Below are 20,911 nucleotides of genomic sequence, written 5' to 3'. Positions count from 1 at the left end.
CATTTATTAACAATACTCTAAATGAATTTCTTTCTAAAATTACAAAAATAGTACACTTTGTTATTTTTATGCTTTTTTAATATGTTGGATGTTTAGATTATAAGAATCTAATCCCCCCAAGATTAAATTTTACCAAACAATTACTGTGAATTTTAAAAAGTGTATATGTAATAGTTAGTAAGTATTTTCTTCTACTCAAAGTGCATTTTTTTTAAGGGTGTTAGGTTTGAGAGCTGGAGTAAAATGAGTTAGCTAATATTTGCTACCTACCTATAGAATCTTCAGTATCTTCACCTATAGATTATCTCCTAGGTCTCCCATTTCTAACAGCGCCAAAATTGGATGGGTCCATAAGGGTTATTTAAATAAGAATCAAAACATACTATATAGAACTGCCTTGTGAAAATAACTCCTTACAACAAAATATGAACAAATCTATTACAACATGTCAACTGCCAGAAAAAAAAAGATATTTGTCATGTTAAAAATCTCAATATTGATTAGAATTTCTCTATCATTTTTCCATGATTTTTGTTTCTATCTTGTGAAATGATCAACCGTAAACTATCCTTGAAGTTGACAAAGACCTAAAAATAATTTTATGACAGAAACTAGCTGGTTGCTCACCAAAATCTTTTTACTTTCTTCCTGAACACACAGCTAGATTGCATTTTTCAGATTTCCTTGTAATTTCCATATTCTCCCACTCGTGATCCTTCATTCTCCATCTTCCCTTGTCTAGAGGAGGACTCTGAGGCCTCTAGAATTGAGAAGCCACAGATGGAGCTTGGGTTCCTGAGTGTCTATGCAAAGCGGTACCACTACCCATCCCTACCAACCTTCTTTGGAATATGACAGGAGCAAGAAATAAATAGTGTAGTTTGTTGGTTGTGTCTGTTAACCTATCATTTATAATAGGAGTCAGATAAGGTATAGTTTTTATTGAACTTTATGGGAAAGCATCATCAGTGTTATCACTGAAAACATAAAATACCTATTTCAGTGTAACTTTGCTCTGTTTATTTTTATTTTTTTAAGATTTATTTATTTGTTTTTGAGAGAGAGAGAGACCATGCAGGGGATGGGGGGCAGAGGGAAAAGGAGAGAGAAACTTAGGCAGACTCTGTGATGACCAGGGACCCCAGTGTGGGGCTGGATCTCAGGACCCTGAGCCAAAACCAAGAGTTGGTCACTTAACTGACTGTGCCACCCAGGCACCCCTGATTATTTTAAGGGTTATTTATCTTCAAATAACCTGAGAATTCTTCAAGAACAACAACCAAAAATGTCATTCATCTGTGTAGTTTTTGGCTTCATTGGCATATAATGGGAAATACACAGAGTTTATTTAATTAAGTAATTAATTAAAAGCCAAGGAACCAATCAAATGACAATTAAAAGTAGCAGATGAATTCAAGAAAACCATGGATTATCAACCTTAGACGTTTCCCAGGCTAAATTGCATTTGCAATAGGCGATAAAGGTACAATAATAATAGAATAATCACAAAAGCTCATTTCATTGTATCAGTGAGGCAACGTGCTCTGTGGTTACCAAAGACAGGGTAGTCTGGACAGATGGCAGTAGTAAGCACAGCTGATGATTCTACTAGTGGGTACTATGTGTAAGCTAGATGGATAATAGTTAATGATTTTCATGTTATACTAAACCTTCAAAAAGATTTAGTTTTAAAATTTAAATCCAATTGCACATGTGTCAAATAGTGTGACATCAGGCTTTATACATTTTCTTGATGAATAAGCTAGAAAAAAGGATGAGAGGGAAAGATATTTTAGGAAAAGTGGGAAGAGAGAGATTACACAAGAAGGATTAAAAAAGATGAAGAAATGTAGAAAAAACAAAAATTTGGGATTCTAGATTTAAAACTTCTAACAATGAAACTACATTAAATATACTATAATAGGGGCGCCTGGGTGGCACAGCGGTTAAGCGTCTGCCTTTGGCTCAGGGCGTGATCCCGGCGTTATGGGATCGAGCCCCACATCAGGCTCTTCTGCTATGAGCCTACTTCTTCCTCTCCCACTCCCCCTGCTTGTGTTCCCTCTCTCGCTGGCTGTCTCTCTCTCTGTCGAATAAATAAATAAAATCTTTAAAAAATATATATATACTATAATATATATTCTAAATATATATTCATCATATACTTTATTTTTAGTAGTATTGTGTATATACATATGTTATATTTAATTCCAAATGTAGGGGAAAATTAAAAATAATTAAGCATTACCCAGAATGGGTTCCTAGTTGAGTAGATTCATATGTTGACCAAATATGAAATAATGCCTTCTAAATTACAAAAGGATTCAGAAGATGGAAAGTGTACTTTTTTTCAAGTGTTGAGAGATAAAACGTTCTTTATCTTTGGGTTGGGAAACAACCAATTTACTTAACTCATAAGTACATCTCAACTTTGCTAGTGATTCAGGATTTATCTTTTTCTTTGGATCTGTGAAAATGTGTTTAATTTTATATTTATAAGACAATATTTTCAGGGGTGCCTGGGTGGGTCAATCGATTAAGCATCTGCCTTCATCTCAGGTCATGATTCCAGGGTCTGGGATTGAGTCCTGCATTGGACTCTTTCCTCAGCATGGAGCCTGCTCCTCCCTCTTCCTCTGCCTGCTGCTCCCTTGTTTGTGCTCTCTCTCTCTGTGTCAAATAAATAAATAAAATCTTAAATTTTTTTTTCATGACTAGAAACAAATTGTAAGAAACAATTTAATAGTCAAGTCATTTAAATAACTTAGGACCACCACAAATATGTAAAAGAAGTTGATTCTCCAAGTTAAACTATTACATTTATTTGCATGTACTCACAACGGAATTATTGGATTTGTGACAAAATGTAAGATCTGAAACAAATAGCTCAGTTGTAAATAGTGTCAGTTGACTTTTTCACAATTAGCTTATTCTCAATTATATATATATGTATACATATGCACATACACAAATATATGCACATATGTATTTTGTATATATATGAGTATATATGTAGGGATATATGTAGAGAGTATATATGTAGGAGTGTTTCCTCTTTCCATTTCCTTCCCTTCCTGCACACTTTAGTCCTGAAGCCATGGGTGGGTGGGGCAGCACCAGCAAGGAAGTGTGCCCTCCAGGACAGGGTGTGGAGGCCCATGCAGGACAATGTGGCATCTACCTAGTAGGGTGGCATGGCAGGGTATATTGGAGCCTGAGACAGCTGATGAGGGCATCCAGATAGAAGGACAGTAGACACAGAGCATGCTTAGAGTAAGGATGAAGGGTAGGGTTCAGTGCTGAGTGTCCTAGCCTGTGCAGTTTGAGAAGGTTGCCTGCTTGGGAGGACTGTCCCACGGAGGGCATGAGAGCACAAGAGGATGGAGTATAGGACCTGTCAGAAGGGTCCAGAAGTTCTGCAAATATTTTGCAGTTTAGCAGGGTAAGGAGAGAACCAAACACTGGTATTGCAGCCTGAACAGGATGAGAAGGACCTTCACAGGTAAGGGGACAGGTTCACTGAGAAGACACTGAGAATATATTTGAGTGGGCTAAAAATGAATAATAGGGAAAGCCACATGGATTTGGGGCAAAAAAAGACTAAGAATTTATTTGACTAGTGCAAATAAATCATCTTTGTGTGTTATAGTCTTTTATTTTATTATTTTATGTAGAAAGAGTATGAAAGTAATAAAACTAATTATAGCTTAAAAATCTAATGGATCATTAATATTATTTTCAAAAGAAAAATAATTTTGGCAGCAGAATAGAGATTGGAATGTGGAGGGTATCATAATCTAATACATGAACAAAATTCTACTCTTACAAAACCAGATGATGCTACCAGGAAATCTAACATGCACTGGTCAGCATTTCTTACACATATGAGAGGATCTAGGATTTCCACTCCCTGCATATGTTTAGTGTGTCACCCTGGACATCTGCTAATGTTGAACATCTGTTTTTTGTTTTCATTGAAAGATGTCTCATTTGGGCTGCCAAAAAGAGAATGGGGTCATTAGTTATTCTACAGTGTGAAGTTATGCAGCAGATTATCCTTGTATGAGGAATAATAATGTCAGGAAAGCCATAGCCACTACATTTAATCCTAAGGTTTGCTTTACACTGGGAGTCATTACAAGTATGATTCCAAAAGTCATTGCCAAACTATCACAAATCTCCAAATAAAAACAAAAGTAGTTTTATATAGCATTTATCACCCAGGAATCACTGTAAACTGATATTATCTGAATACTAAAGTAAAGATACTTATGCGCCTGTGAATTACCAAGGTTTGAATTATGTTTAGTGTAGTTTGTATTCATATATGTTTGCTGAAAATGAATACTCTATGTGACTTACTCTCTATTACATTGTTTATTTGATTATTTTATTACCTGTGGCACGTATTGTCCATCATGTTGAACAACTGGAAACTTACTATTTTATGTGAAAGATCATATTCCTGAAGAAAAATAAGTTGCTGCATATTATGTATTTAATACTTTTATTATATGATATAATGTATGAAACCAAATTTATTATCACTTGGATTCTTTTGACTATACATAGACCATAAGGTACTATTACAGGTTTTGATATGAACAGCTCATATGTTAAGTGGTACTCTCTTTTTTCTGCTTAAGAAATCAGTTTTTATATCCATGTGTTTGTGTCCTTCTAAGTTATGTAAAATACAATCGATGAGCAATCATGTCCTTCTAAAATGTAAAAATATCCTTTTGCATTTGAGAACTAGAAGCTTTCTGGGAGATAATTAGTAAGAGAAATGTTGATTTTTAATTTTTATGTACATTTTCTATAAATTCAACATAAATGTAGACCTGTATTCACTCACTGTGTTCATAATTTGAATTTAAAAGCAATAAAAACAAAAATGATGATATACACAGAAGAAATGGAATAATTTCAGTGTGACATAGTAACCCAGAGATCATGTTGAGCAAGACTTTATTTTAAAAATGTGGTTCATCCCTCTGTTTCTTAGCTGTTTTCTATTTTATAAAATGGAAGTGTTATGAAGATACAAGAATACCTGGAAAGACTGTGTGTGTATGTGTGTGACTTTATATAAATATAATTAAGTTATTTGATAATTACCCATTATAAGCTACCAATAGAACTTTATTTCAAAACCCTGTTTGTCTTGAAGATCTGACTTTGTCTTCATATCTGATGCTTGGCTCAAGTTATTGCATCTCTTTTTGTCATGTTCCTATTCAACATCTCAGCCATTGTTTTCTAGCTGCCCACAGTTATACATGTTCAAGGTTTGCTTTGATTTTAAATCTAGTAGTTTGAATCACAGTACAGAATACGAAATAACTGGAAAAAGTATTGGCTCATTTAATCAATCAAATCTTATTTTCTTGTAGGAGGATGTCATAAATGAATATTTGCAAAGGGAACAAAAAAAGGAATGGAAAAATTTCAAGGTACAGTACTATATATTACAACAAAATTTATAAAGTAACTGATCATTCTTTCCTTATGGTAACCTATATTAAATTAGTGATAACTTTTTCAAAGAGGAGGAATATTAGGGAAAATAATTATAATAAATTGATGTTGAGGAAAACAGTTCTAATGAAAAAAATTGCTTAATTCTTTATAGCTTAGTACTGTCTTGTAAGAAACATGTAAAATAAATCTGTAGTAATTCCATTTTTTTCCCAAATTTAAAGAGAAGAATATGCATTAAGTACCTACTCTGTGCTAAGCAATTTATATATGCTGTACCATTTAACCTCTTTAACTACAGTTATTGTTTTTCTTATTTTATGGCAAAGGAACCTAAGGACTATGGAGATAAGGAACTTGTTCAAATGACACAGATAGCTAGTATATACTGCCAGTAATACAACTTGGGTTTGCCCAATTCCAGAAGCAATGAGTTATTTTTAATTTTATGGTTCTTTCTGTGAGACTATAGCATGAAGTTGTCAAGTGAAGATAAAACTATCTTCATTTTATAATATCTATGCCAAAGGAAAAATTAGTGACTGTGGTGATTTTCACACTGCTATGGAATTAATCTAACTTTTTGGCACTTGAAAATTTGACTCCCAGAATCATTATCATTATTATCACCATCATCATTACCAGTATCCCCACCATCACTTATCCAACAGTGGGTGAAACCCTTCAAATACCTCATTTGTGTATCTCTTTAAGTGAATTTAGAAACAAAAAAGGAAAAACTCTGGAGACTGTAGGACAGCTAAGACACATAGTCTCCAATATATGAAGAAAATTTTAAAACACAGCATAAGGAAATAAGACAATGCATCACCTTTTAAGGTAGCAACCTTTCTTTATTTTTCTGGCTAAGATGATAGATTAATCTGGTATGAGACACCACATAATTAATAGAAAGTAAAAATAACAGGCAGAAATTTTAAATAGGGCATTTTATTTAAAAAAAAAAACTCCAATGCTATATAATTTAACCTCTTTTTTTAAACTTATTTTACTTAAATTCAATTAGTTAACATATAGTGTGTCATTAGTTTCAGATGCCCATCACCCAGTTACCCCATCCCCTGTAATTTAATCTCTTTATTTATGGAAATAAATAAATAGAAAAAAGGGTAAAAGTCTTCAAACAGCTCAATCTTGGGCTCTAGATGTAGGACACCATAGGTAAGCATTGCACAATTACTACATGACTTTAAGGCCAATAAGTATTTCTCCTTCATGTTGTACAAATGTAGGGTAGGGTGGGAACACTGACCCATTTAGTAAGAACAAGTATGTCAGAAGAACTTTCCAAATATTTATTTCTATTAAGAGAAGAACAGTGAAGCAAAGAGTGGGAGAATTCCCATATCAAAACACTACTTCCCATAGCCATCTGCAATGATGAAGGCTTTGGCAGAGTGACAGTTTGCTCTTGCCTTGAAAAATTCCTGTGTTCTTGATAAGCTAGTTCTTATGAGTTTTGTTGTATTCTTGTCAGTCTGTGAGCACTGACTTAGCTCCCACCAGGATTTGAATTGCTCCAAATATATAATTTACTAAAGATTAGGTATTTTTCCTTCTAAGTTCAGGGTTTTTTTCTAGAATAAAACCTGATTATTTCTTTAATCCTATACACAAAAATAAATAAATAAATATTTAATACTTTCCCATTATTCCCTTAAGAAATCCAAATCTGGGGACGCCTGGGTGGCCCAGTCAGTTAAACGCCTGCCTTCAGCTCAGGTCATGATCCCAGGGTTCTGGAATCTAATTCTGTGTTGGGCTCCTTGCTCAGTGAGGCGCCTGCTTCTCCCTCTGCCTCTGCCTGAAGCTCCCCCTGCTGTGCTCTCTCTCTGACAAATAAATAAAATCTTAAAAAAAAAAAAAGAAAGAAAGAAAAGAAAAGAAATCCAAATCTGTTTTTAAAAATTTGCATGGGATTTTTTAAAGAACTTTGCCCCTTCCAAAATCTCCTACCCTAGTGAGTTTCTTTCAATTCCCTCAAAGGCCATTCTCTGTATTGTCTGAAACATCTTCAGCTTTACTGATTTGTAACTGATTATTGTCAGTTTCACTACTAGACTGTAGTAACAAAGGGTGAGATAATGATAAGCATAGTGCCTATTACTGGATGAGAACTCAATAATTATAAAGAATGAATGAATGATAAACCTACTACCAGAGATGCTTTTACTGCTAAAATAGCCCAGAATAAAGATGCCATAACTTTTTAATGTCTTCCCAAACCTATGATGGAGGAATCCCTGGAAAATCTGGGAGCTCAAGGACCTTCATTCAAGCTATTGTTTCTTTAATGATTCCCTGCTGTCAGACACAATTTGACAACATATTTATTTTTTTTTTTTTAAGATTTTATTTATTTATTTGACAGAGAGAGAGAGACAGCCAGCGAGAGAGGGAACACAAGCAGGGGGAATGGTAGAGGAAGAAGCAGGCTCCCAGCAGAGAAGCCCAATGCGGGGCTCGATCCCAGGCCTCCGGGATCACGCCCTGAGCTGAAGGCAGATGCTTAACGACTGAGCCACCCAGGCACCCCATGACAACATATTTAGAAAATGATTCGTGAACTTCTAGCTGGATGTATAAGACTCTCAGATTTTATTAAAGTTATTGCAGGAACAATTTATCCACAGAGCAATCCACAGAGTTGTACCTGATGTTTGTTACTCTTGTCCCAAGTCCTAAAATCTAGATTATTTGCCAACCATGCAAATGTATCTGCCACAGGAATTCTTGTTAAAAATGCCATTACCTATCATTTGATTATTGTTCCTATCAGGATGTCTGTTCTAAAGCCAAGGAGTTGTGGAACTCAACCTTGATTTCCTTTCTTCCTGTAATTTATATATCAAAGAATATTGAAATACCTAAGCATTTTTTTTTAATTTCACAAGTGTGAACACATCAGATTTCATAGTCTATAGGCATTATATATACACTAACAAGAAGAAATTGTGAGCTTCATGTTCATGCTTTCTAGCCTAGCAGCCTTAAGCAGTATGGGTGCTCTATAGATATTTTCCGATTGATTCATAAAAACTGGAACTAAAAACCAATTGGGAAGAGTATGGAAAAATATATTGTTGCACACAGTGATATGTTAATCAAGGTTTAAGAAACTACTTGCCTCCCCCAAACAAAACCAACCAAACCAAAAACATTTGACTTGTAGCATTTGCCAATTTTCATGGTGTAAATATCCCCATCATCGCCAAGTTCAAGCCCCCAATGGGATGTCACTATACGTACAGTTAGGAGAGATGCACACAATTGGCTCTCTGGGGACTGGCCCCAGAACACAAGTGGTTCTTGCTGTCTGTGAGATTATGCATTTACACAAACCTGATTTAACAACTAGGCCCAGAAAAAAATATGGCTTTTAATTTTAAAACGTACAGAGAATAATAGAAGTGATGAGGAAATAGGGAGCCATTCACCAAAACTGGTTGGAGGGCTAGAATCAGGAGGGATGAGATAGCCCCTGAACACTATAATGCAAGATTAAGTAAGAAGTAAAAATTTGAGGGGAAATAATCATTTTTCAGTATTAACTAACAACAGCCAAAAAAAAAAAAAAGATTCATTTCAAGGTACTTGCAAATAGATACCATACAAAACAGAATAGTGTTGAACACATAGAGAAACTTAATAAATACTTAATGTTAACTGAAATGTAGAACTGGAGAGAGTAGTATGATAAATAAATGCCTTTCTAATGCTTTTATCAGATTTTACTTTCATACCCTAAGATATTTTAATCCCTTTATTAGTTTTAACTAAAAGCTGGTATTATAATAATAGTAATCTATATATTTCATTCAAATTTATTCTCAGGATAGGGATTTTTTTTTTGGTTTTGGTTTTTTAGTTTAATCATTTGGAATAAAATAATTTTATTTTTTATTTCTATTTTTTGTAGTTTCAAGTTTTTACTTAAATTCCAGTTAGTTAACATGTGGAATAAAATAATTTAAAAAGTTATGAATCAGAGTGGAATTGTTAGAGTAGAAATCCATTTTAACATAAAAAATAACTGAAGCAAATAGAAATACTACAAAAAATTTAAATGAAATCACCTTTCAAAATATCTGAAGTCATAACTCCATATTAATTTTCAAACTGTATTTAGATATTTTTAATGTTTATACTCAATAGATTAAATAAAAATCCAAATTATGGACTCAGCTCTGGTCTATAATTATAATTTTCATGGGTTAAATGGTTGTATGAAGTTCGCAAAAGGAGTCCAATGGTCAGAGATTGATTTTAATGGACATATTAAAAGATTAATGGTATTTGTTAGTTTTTAAGGTTTATTTTAGTCTTTATACCTCAGCGTCTTGAATTAATCTAAGAATATTAACTGCTTATTACTTTCAAGAACAAAACTGACACAATATACTGCATATCTCCAAATTGTGCTCAAAAAGCACAGCTAAAAAAAAAAAAATAATAACTCCTCTAAAATTAAAAAAAAAAATTCTTACTCACTTAGGTTGTAGCCAATATAAGTTATTTCTTGTCCTTGAGTCCAGAGCTGGAAACATATAATTCCATGGGGCAGAAAAAAAAAAAAAAGTAAATATAAATGTCCAAATGCACTAGCTGCATATATTTATTATTATTATTATTATTATTATTATTATTATTTTAAGAGTTTATTTACTTATTTGACAGAGAGAGAGCACAAGTAGGCAGAGCGGCAGGAAGAGGGAGAAGCAGGCTCTTCGCTGAGCAGGGAGCCTGATGCGGGGATTGATCCCAGGACTCTGGGATCATGACCTGAGCCAAAAGCAGCTGTTTAACAGACTGAGCTACCCAGATGCCCCTATTTTTTATTATTGACACATGTTTAAATCAACATTATACCAGTTCTTTGGCCCTAATATTGTGCCTCTACTATATCCCTTCAAGTGAAATTAAATACCACTTAGTCATCTCTTCTCTAGGCTATATTTGATTAGTTCCCTCAGTTCCCCTCAGTTCCCCTCATAAATTCTCTTTTCCTTTTTTAAGATTGTTTTGTTGCTCTCTCCTGGACCCTCAATGATTAACACAAGACCACTAAATTAAATTTCACTTCTTATGCCTAAGTCTCTATGTACCAAGTTTATTATATTAATTGACCTGATGCTCCAGGCTAGTCTTCATGAAATGGAATATATTATTGAGAAGTGAAAATCTTTTTTTCATTATACCAACTATTGGTTGGTTGATCTTTTTGTCCTAAAATTCATATTTGCTTATTCTTCCCATTGGGATTAATATGCCAAGAAATATTAATTATTAATCTGTAACATGTATCTATAGCTTTTAAGTGGAGACTTCAGGTTTTTTTTTTTTTTTCATCCCTCTCACTCTCATTTCTCTTTGAAAACATTGTCTCATTATTTGAAATTCTCCTTCTGTTTATCTCATCTAGATTTTAAGCTCCTTGAAGGTAAGGTCTCTTGTTTACAGATATATGTCCAGAACTAAACACAGACATGACACATAGAGAGACCTTTAGTAAGCATTAGTTAAATGATGAAAATGAATGAATATATGGATAATTCAAATGACTAATTATCTCCTGAAATGTAAAAAGAAGAAAAAATTCATATAATTTGCTAATATTTATTGAGCACTACTCTGTGACTGGCAAGTAATCAGGGGTAAACATAAATGAAATCATCCCTGCTTTTATGGACCTTCTGGACCTTTAATTGCAGATACAAAAATTACAGAAACAAAGACAGAAGTAAGTATACATATAATTTTGTGAAAAGTTTTCTAAAGGATGCTGTAGAGGAAAAAAAAGATTGGTATGCGAGATAAGATAGGTTAATTTAATGGTTTTTCCTTTAACTTTTTTGAATTTGCTTTACTATCTTGCGTAAGACTAAGCCAAAATCCTGTTTTATAGTTACATTGAGATAATTTGTGATTTTTGATGCCCTTCTGTTTAGCACTTTTGATCATCCTTATTTCTTTTTTAATTTGTCTGTATGAGTATACATATATATCAGGCTCAGTAAATTTTTTGTAGGGACAATTAACCATATGAGTTCTACCTGTAGAAAAATAATCATAGATCTCAGATTCATCTATTTTTTTATCATATTAAAACATCTTTCAGTTCTGGAGTGCCTGGGTGGCACAGTCAGTTAAACGACTGACTCTTGATATTGGCTCAGGTCTCGATCTCAGGGTTGTGATGAGCCCTGCACTGGAGAAAAAAAAAAAAAAATCTTTTCAATTCAAATACTTTAAGATTTACTTATCAAGGGCTAACTATATATGAAATACCTTTCTAGTTTTAATTATTCCTTTGTTATTTTGCAACGCTTCTTAAATGTGGAAGTTGCTACCCTTTGCTTTCAAAGCTGACAACTTGTTTTAGATTTCAGTACATGATATGAAATTTGTGCGGTAGTTAACATAATTCAGAGTATTCTAAAGAAAGCAGTTGTAATTCCTTATTTTTTCTCTTTTCTATGGAAAAAAGTGAAATAAGATTTAATGTTAAATTAAATTGCAATATACATTGTAATGTCTTATCTTGTATTATACAGTTTTGTAATTCTGTCTTTAATGTAAAACCTCAGGCAATATCCATGACTCTTAATATAAAGATATACATATTTCTTCAGACCAATTATAATTCAAAAGTTGTTTAAAACAGCAGCTGATATAGCGTCTGTCTAAATTGTACATAGGCCAATTCCAAATATTATATTCAAAGGCCTAGTGTCCATTTATCAGTGGTAGGAGAATGAAAATTCAGGGATGAGATTCAGGACAGCAGGGCAGAACAGCAAATCAGTTATAGTTAGAGAGGTACTTCATATAAAATGGAGAGCATGTCATTATCACAAGTCTTAGAGAGAGAAGCCAGGTTATCAAGCCCTAGTGAAAAAAAAAAAGATTTAAAGTCCATGTATGAAGACAATATTTTGGCATTTCTTGTTTGCTTGATTTTTTTTTTTATTTAGAAATCCAAGCTAAACAAAAAGTAGGAAGGACAAATTGACTAATGATATTATATATATTGTATGTAATATGTACATGTATATATATAGTATAATATACACATGTATATATATTCAGGATTCTGCATGGGGAAGGGTAAGCCAGGCCACAAATGGATTCTCCTGTTAGGCACAACTTGCGGTTTAGAATTCAAGAAGTATGGCTTCAAGCAAAGAGACACACAATAATTTCTCAGGTACCTGAAGAGACAAGTAGGTCCACAAAATAGCACCAACATAGTATTCACATCAACAACAAAAGGACTTTCTCATCTCATCCTCATGGTGTATTGAGATACCCATGTAACCAATAAAAGTTGCAAGGTTTGTAGGTACTGTTTTATAAAGGTCAGGATTGTGTTTATACTGGTAATTACAGCAGGAGACAAAGTCTGCTAGGTAGTCTTTAAATTTCTGAAAATATTTTTGTGTCAACTTTACTGAGGTATAATTGACACAGCATATTTAAGATATTTAAAGTGTATGTCATGGTGATTTGATGTTTACGTTGGAAAAGAACCCCCCCATCTAGTTAATTAATACATCTATCCCTTCACATATTTATCTTCCTGTGTGTGTGAGAGAGAACATTTAAGTTCTATTCTTTCAGAATTTTTGTATAATTTCAATTCTACAATACAGTGTTTCAACTATAGTTACCATGCTGTACATTCATCCTCAGAAATTATTCATCTTATAGCTAAAAGTTTATACCCTTTCAACAAACTATCCCTCTTTCACCCAACCCCCAGGTAACCACTTTTCTACTGTCTGTTTCTATTAGTTTGATTTTTTCTTTTTTAGATTTCACATATAAGTAATATCATACAGGATTTGTCTTTCTCTGTCTGACTTATCTCACCTTGCTTAATGCCTTCAAGATCCATCCATGTTGTCACAAATGGCAGAATTTCCTTCTCTCTCATGGCTGAATGATATTCCATTATATATACATACCCACATCTTCTTTATGAATCTATCTGTTGGTGAATGTTTAAGTTGTTTCCACATCCTGGCTATCATGAATAATACAGACATGAACATAGGAGTGCATATATCCTTGTTTTCATTCCCTTTGGATATTTACCCAGAAGTGGGATTGCCAATCATGTGGTATTTCTGTTTTTAATTTTATGAGGAACCTCTGTATTGTTTTCTAGAGTGGCTGAACCAATTCATCCAAGAACATCCAAATGTTCCATTTTCTCTACATCCTTGCCAGAATTTGTTAACCCTTGTCTTTTTGATGATAACCATTCTAACAGCTGTGTGGTGATATCTCATTGAAGTTTTGATTTGCATTCATAATAATTAGTGATGTTGAGCATCTTTTCATATAGCTGTTGGTCATTTGTAGGTCTTCTTGGAAAAATGTCTATTCAGGTCCCCTGCTCATTGTTTAGTCAGATTGTTTTTGTGCTATTTAGTTGTTCTTTATAATTTTGGATATTAACTCCCTATCAGATATACTATTTGCAAAGAAATAAAAGGCATCTAAATTGGAAACAAAAGATAAAACTGCCTCTAGTTTCAGATAACATGATATATACAGAAAACCCTAAAGACTCTACCAAAAAAACTGTTAGAAGTAATAAACAAATTCAGTAAATTTGTAGGATACAAAATCAATATATAAAAATCAGTTGTATTTTTATACACTAATAATGAATGATCAGAAAAAATATATTGAGAAAACAATGTCATTTACAATTGCATCAAAAGGAATAAAATACCTAGAAATAAATTTAATCAAGGAGATGAAAGATCTATACACTGAAAACTATAAGACATTGATGAAAAATTGCAGAAGATACAAATAAATGGAAAGATATTCCCGCACATATATTGGAAGAATTAATATTGTTAAAATGTCCATGTTACCCAAAGCAATCTATAGATTCAATGCAATCCTTATCAAAATTCCAATAGCATTTTTCACAGAAACAGAACAAACAATCTTAAAATTTATATGGAACCATAAAAGACCACAAATAGCCAAAGCAATCTTTGGAAGGAAGAACAAAGCTGGGGACATTGCATTTCTTGATTTCATACTGTATTACAAAGTGATAGTAATCAAAACAGTATGCTATTGGCATAAATACAGACACATAGATCAATAGAACAGAATAGAGAGCCCAGAAATAAGCCTGCACATACGTGGTCAATTAATTAATGACAAAGGAACCAAGAAAATACAACGAGGAAAGGACAAGCTTTTCCATAAATGGTGTTTAGAACACTAGACAGCCACATGCAAAAACAATGAAACTGGACCACTGTCTTACACCATACACAAAAATCAACGCAGAATAAAGACTTGAACATAAGACCAGAAATCATGAAACTCCTAGAAGAAAGGATAGAGGGTAAGCTTCTTGACATCAATCTTCTCAATGATTTTTTGGATTTGACAACAAAAGCCAAGTCAACAAAAGCAAAATAAACAAGTGGGACTATATTCAAGTAAAAGGTTTCTGTATAGCAAAGGAAACCATCAACAAAATGAAAAGACGAGCTACAGAATGACAGAAGATATTTTAAATCCAGCAAGTTTCATAACAAAACCTTGTTTTGCAAAGAAAGGTGTATGAGGGACTCACAAACATCTATTAAAGAATATATGTGGAGCACCTCCGTGGCCCAGTCAGTTGAGCGACTGATTCTTGATTTCGGCTCAGGTTGTGATCTCTGGATCATGAGATCCAGCCCCATGTATTCCATGCTCTGTACAGAGTCTCCCTGGAATTTTCTCTCCTTCACCCTCTGCCCTTGCCCTCTGCTCACTTGCTCTCTCTCAAATAAATAAATAACTCTTCAAAAAAGATTACATGTATTTTTATGGACTCATGCATACAGGCATATATATAGCCATAATAATTATGCTTACATTTTTGTTTTAATTTTGTCCTGAGTACTATGCACTTAACACACTTGCCTCACGTATTTTGAAGATAAAAAACATAAGCTAAGTTTGTAAATAAACTAATTTTCTGAAGAAAAAAGTCATTTGTCTCCTGATGATCACTGATTTTTCCCCAAATTTGTTTACATGAACTTAATGTTATTCTTGAGAATCCAAACACATCAACTGCCTTGCTCTCTTACACTTTCCCATATTTATCTGTAGGCGAAACTAGTTGTCATAGCTGGACTACTTTTCTGGTGCTAAGCTTGACCATTTCTCAACTGCTGCTTTTGATAAAAGACATAATCATCTGGGAAATATAAATGCAGTTTCTGGAGAGAACTGAGTTCTTCTGAGAATGATTGCCTGGTGGGCCAAGTTCTGTCATCCAAACCTGACAGGCAGTTCACACTGGAATACGTGTTTAAGGGTGTGGGAATATGCAGACAGATTTTATCCTTTGTGTTTAACTTGGCATCTTTGTCCTCACTGCTCACTGCATTGTTTTAGAACAATGACATCTTCTTACATGATTCACATGACTAGGTTTTTAATAGAAAAACCTGCTGGTTTTCATAAGATTTGGGAAGACGAGGATGGATAGGGAGGCTATTATAGTTTTTGTCCATTTTAAACCAAGCAATAAATTTAAAAAGCTCTATGTTCAATGTGAATCACAAATGGAGAAGTGCTGAAATGTGTTCAAATTAATTTTCTAGTGCAATGGAAAAAATACAAGCACTGTAATATCAGCTTCTGCATTTTCTCTTTTAGCTCCCCAAAATTTCTCTTTTTAATTCGCTGTCCACTAAACTCATTATTTCCAAGTCCTTTCTCGGCTTTGTTGCCAAACATGGTCATGTTATCCAGATAAAGAAAAATACAGTAAGAGAAAATTGGGTTCTGATACATGCTACAACATAGATGAAGCTTGAAGACATTCTGGTAATTGAAATAAGCTAGACACAAAAGGACATCAATATTGTCTAAGTCCACCTATTTGAGGTGTCTTGAATAATTGTGTTTTGTCTTACATTCATAGAGGCAGAAGGTAGGATAGTGGTTACATGGGGCTAGAGGGTAAACAGAAGGTTAAAATGGTAAATATTATGTACATTTTGCCACACTGAGAAAAGAAAAATGATAAAGGCATAAAACAGATGAAAACATTTTAGACCATATTCTAATCCCCTAATTTTCAAGAAAGAAAATTTTTTCTTAATTCCCCTCCTCTCTGTCTTGACAATTAAAACTTAATGGCCTTAACTGAATAAGTAGTAACACCCTATGTTACCATGTCTAACATAGCAGCAACAATAAATCAACAAAACCCACTTTGAGTATTCCTAAGACTTCACCTTTTAAATAATGTATATCTAAGAAAGTAAATTAGTAAGAATAAAAAGAACAAAATTAATGTTGCTAGGATCCAGTTTTCCAGCTTCCAGCTCCATTGTGTTTATAATGGGGCTTTAATGGAAAAATAATAATGATCAATCCAGAAAAAGAGAAGACACAGAGAGTAGTTTCCATGCGGCTGGTGGGCACTGAGAGAACAGAGGGTTATTTGAAGAGCTTCTTGAAAAATTTCCAAAGAAATTGGAATTTTATATGTTCCACAAGAAAGAGGACCTGTGCCAGCTCTCTCACATTACCTAGTGAGGTGGCACACTTCAGAGACAATAACTGTGTGGTGCACCTGGAGAGGGTAGACCACGGTGTTGTCTCATAAGTGTCAGAATCGCCCAAGGTTAAGGGATAAGTGGGTTTAAAGCACAGCATGACATTAGTGACCATGCAGAGAGATCAGATGTTCTTCCTCAAAGGCTTCAATATATTAGACCCACAACATTTACACTATTCTGAATAAAATAGAAGTGATATCTGAGAGTGACAAAATCCAATTTCTCATAAGTCCAGAGAGTTAATTTTTTGGATTTGCAGATTAAATCTAATTTAAAAAATAAAAGGATTGCTACTATTTTTAACTGTATGGTAGGGTAAATTTTTATTGAATGAGTTTACTTTTTCTTGAAAAAAAGTTATTAAACTTATGCTCTATCTTATCATCCTTGATGTCTAATAATACTTTGAAAAATCTATTTATCTTATTTGGAAATAGAAGTCACAAAATTTATGAAAAAAACATCTTAAGTTAGCTGCCTGCAAAGTCATAATTATGTTTGATGCTAAAGTGCAGTAAATTTCTATTAAACTAGTGTTCTTATTTTGGTATTATTTTCCTTCTGTCCTATGATTTGTTTTTTTACCTGGCTTTATTGGTCTTCCTTGTTTTTATTTCTCTTTTTATTGTAAGTTATCTCTAATCATTTTGAAAATATAGAAATATAGGGGCACCTGAGTGGCTCAGTTGGTTAAGTGTCCTACTCTTGATTTTGGCTCAGGTCGTGATTTCAGGGTCGTGAGATCAAGCCCTGAGTTAGGATCCATGATCAGCATGGAGTCAGCTTGGGATTCTCTCTCTCCCTCTCCATCTGCCCTTGCCCCCTCTTGCACTCTCTCAAATAAATAAATAAATAAAATCTTAAAAAAAAAGAAAATATAGCAACATAAATAAAAAATAAGCAAACATAAAACAGTTTGAACTGATTTCCTTCAAAATATTATATCTGTTGGTATCTGCTCCTAGCAACAAAGAATGATTTATATTCTCTGTATTTATATATTTGTCTGACATTCTGCTATCCTTTTAGTCAATGCTTTTCTTCCTTTTCACTTTTCAGTCATTATTATCAGATTAGAAGTTTGTGAGGTTTTTATTAACTATTTACTTAAATGAGATAATGCTATATTTAGTACTTTATTTTTGTAGTAACAAAAAAGAAGAGTGAATTGGATTCAAATCTGGGCTTTACCACTTTTGAGCTATAGGACTCACAGGTTATTTCACATCTCCAATCTTTAATCTGGAATTTCTTAACCTATGGAACACTGGTTTCTTACGTTCCATATGTTCAGATCTCAATGAAACAATTCATATGATGATATATATTTCCTATTTTTGTTATAAATCTATATATTAGTGCTGCTTATTACTTTCAAAGTCAATAGAAAAAATAATATAAATTATAAATCATAGATTAATATAAATATATCTTGAACAGTTTGGATTATACTTTTAATTATCTGTTTACTACCCTGAGATTCATTCTGTTTCTAATTAGTATTGTCTTATTTAAAAAATTATCCAAGTTTTATGAAAAATAAAATTAATGACTTTAATATGTAATTTTTTTCTTTGTACCAATTGAATGGAAAATAATCGTAGGATGTTAAGTGGAGAAAAAAATTTTTTTACTCCTCCACAATAAGAAATGTGGTATAAGAATTAAATATGCTGCACACAACAGTATAAGCATATGAACTAAAAACAAATAAAAAGTTATGCTTTAGTAATAGATACCATATTTAATTTCTGAAGCCTGATATAGTTTCAGCTTAACTATATGGTCTTTTAAATTAAATTAATGTCAACTTGAAAATTATTGATTACATAGTGGTTTTATGGACATTTCTTTTAGTAGTTACAAAATATTTATGTTCCAACAATTAAATCTAATTTTATCATTAGATATATTTAAGTAACATGTTATGTAATCATTCACATCATCCCTGGAAGTCAACTAGAATTCTTTTATTAAAAAGTGCCTTGGGGGGGCGCCTGGGGGGCGCAGTCGTTAAGCGTCTGCCTTCAGCTCAGGGCGTGATCCCAGAACGCTGGGATCAAGCCCTACATCAGGCTCCTGCGCTGGGAGCCTGCTTCTTCCTCTCCCACTCCGCCTGCTTGTGTTCCCTCTCTCGCTGGCTGTCTCTCTATGTCAAATTAATAAATAAAATCTTTATAAATAAATAAATAAATAAATAAATAAATAAATAAATAAATAAAAAGTACCTTGGTGCCCTCATCTAAAAATCAACAAAATACTCCCTATCTTTCAGGAATCTTTGAGAGTTAAACGAGACATAATAGGTAACACAAACTCATTCCCTTTACTTATTTATAAATATCACTTCCTCCCTATGGCTTTTATTTCATTTCTGTTTTCATAAGTAAAATCAATATGAACAAAACCAAATGTAGAATGAGATGTTTTTAAAATATTAATGCCATGCTCCAGATTAGGCTAAATTTTGGCATGATACAAATGACCCCTAAGCCCTCAGTGACTTTTAGCAACAAAGGTTTCATTTCTCACCCACTTGCCCAGCATGGGTTGACTGCATATCTGCATTTTGCTGGGACTCAGCTGGTTGCTCTCACGTGGAGAAAAAAAGGAACTGTGTAGGAAACACTCAGTGGCTCCTGAAGCTTCTTGGAAATGGCACACCTCATGGCTTCTGTCACTGTATTGACCAAAGCAAATTATACGGCCACCTCTGGCATCAGTGGGGCAGAGAAGTCTAAGCCTTTTCTAAGGAGGAATACCACAGAGAGTTACTCACAGGAGGAGGTTCTAAAGAGAGGCATCAAATATTTACATGATAATACAAGCTATTCCAGTTATTATAAGAGTTTATTATCTTGACAAATGATAATAATAGGCAAATTATTCCTTGCTATCTGCCTTATAGCAGTAACGGGAAGATAAACTTTTAAATGTCATATACAAAGAGTTTAAGGATCTCAGAAAATAAAAAAAACATGCTTTATAAAACATGCTTTATAAATACATAATTCTAATTTCTCCTCAAATCCTTCTTTTAAACTTTAAAAAATTAGCTCCATTGAGAAATAACTTCTAAATATGAATGTTGTTTTATTTAATAGAAAATTATGTATAAATTATATTTTTCTAGATTTTGCTTAGGTGAAAATTCTACTTTTAAAGTTTTAAAAGAGGTTCTTTTTGTTGTTTTTCTCTGGGATTCATGCTATGCATTCTATTATGAGTTTCAAAGTTTAGGGATGATAAGATTAATTACTTTTTATAATCTTTTCTTTCTAGGATAAAACAATGAAAAACTCCTTGTATTATAATGGAATTATTCCAGGCTTTGGAAAATGGGACCATTGCTGGACCAGCATTCCTAGGAATCTCAAGGATACTCTAGTCATTTATTAAAGATACCAACTCCTAAGAAACTGGGGATTTCAGCATGGATTATTAATTTTTTTGTGTTATTCACTTGAAATCTCTATAATGGTCTATTCAATTACCTTATAATCCTATTTCTTCCTGCAGACCAGCTTCTTACTAATTTATTTATATAAATTAATGCCTACTAATACATTTATATTGAACAACTGAATTTCCTTTTTTTTTTTTTTTTGCTGGATTTCTCTTTATTAGGGTCTTATATCATAAAAGGAGATAAAATACCTTCTGTAACAATTTTTAGAGGACCAAAAATTTTTAAATAATATTTCTGGCATCTAAATCCAAGTTAGCATACTTAAATTAAATACCGTGCCTTGACTTATTAAATTAGGTGTAAACATGAAACAAAAGTAGGAAACTTATTTTTGCTT

General features: G+C 33.2%; 1 protein-coding gene across 2 annotated transcripts in view; it reads left to right on the top strand.

The window, feature by feature from the left end:
* Positions 1-20,504, top strand: part of CNBD1 (cyclic nucleotide binding domain containing 1) — a 445,210-nt gene extending 424,706 nt beyond the window's left edge. For both annotated transcript variants that reach the window (XM_087864416.1, XM_087864415.1), the window contains exons 13-14: positions 5,397-5,456; positions 20,388-20,504. In XM_087864416.1, coding sequence (XP_087720542.1) covers positions 5,397-5,456; positions 20,388-20,504 — 177 coding nt within the window. The remainder of the gene's footprint in view (positions 1-5,396; positions 5,457-20,387) is intronic.
* Positions 20,505-20,911: the final 407 nt, after the last annotated feature.

Source organism: Ursus americanus, chromosome 9 (genome assembly GCF_024610735.1).
Source record: "Ursus americanus isolate L20-20 chromosome 9, mUrsAme1.1.p, whole genome shotgun sequence".
In the NCBI taxonomy this organism is placed as follows: domain Eukaryota; kingdom Metazoa; phylum Chordata; class Mammalia; order Carnivora; family Ursidae; genus Ursus; species Ursus americanus.
Note: the sequence above shows the minus strand (reverse complement) of the source record. Positions and strands in the feature narration are given on the sequence as shown.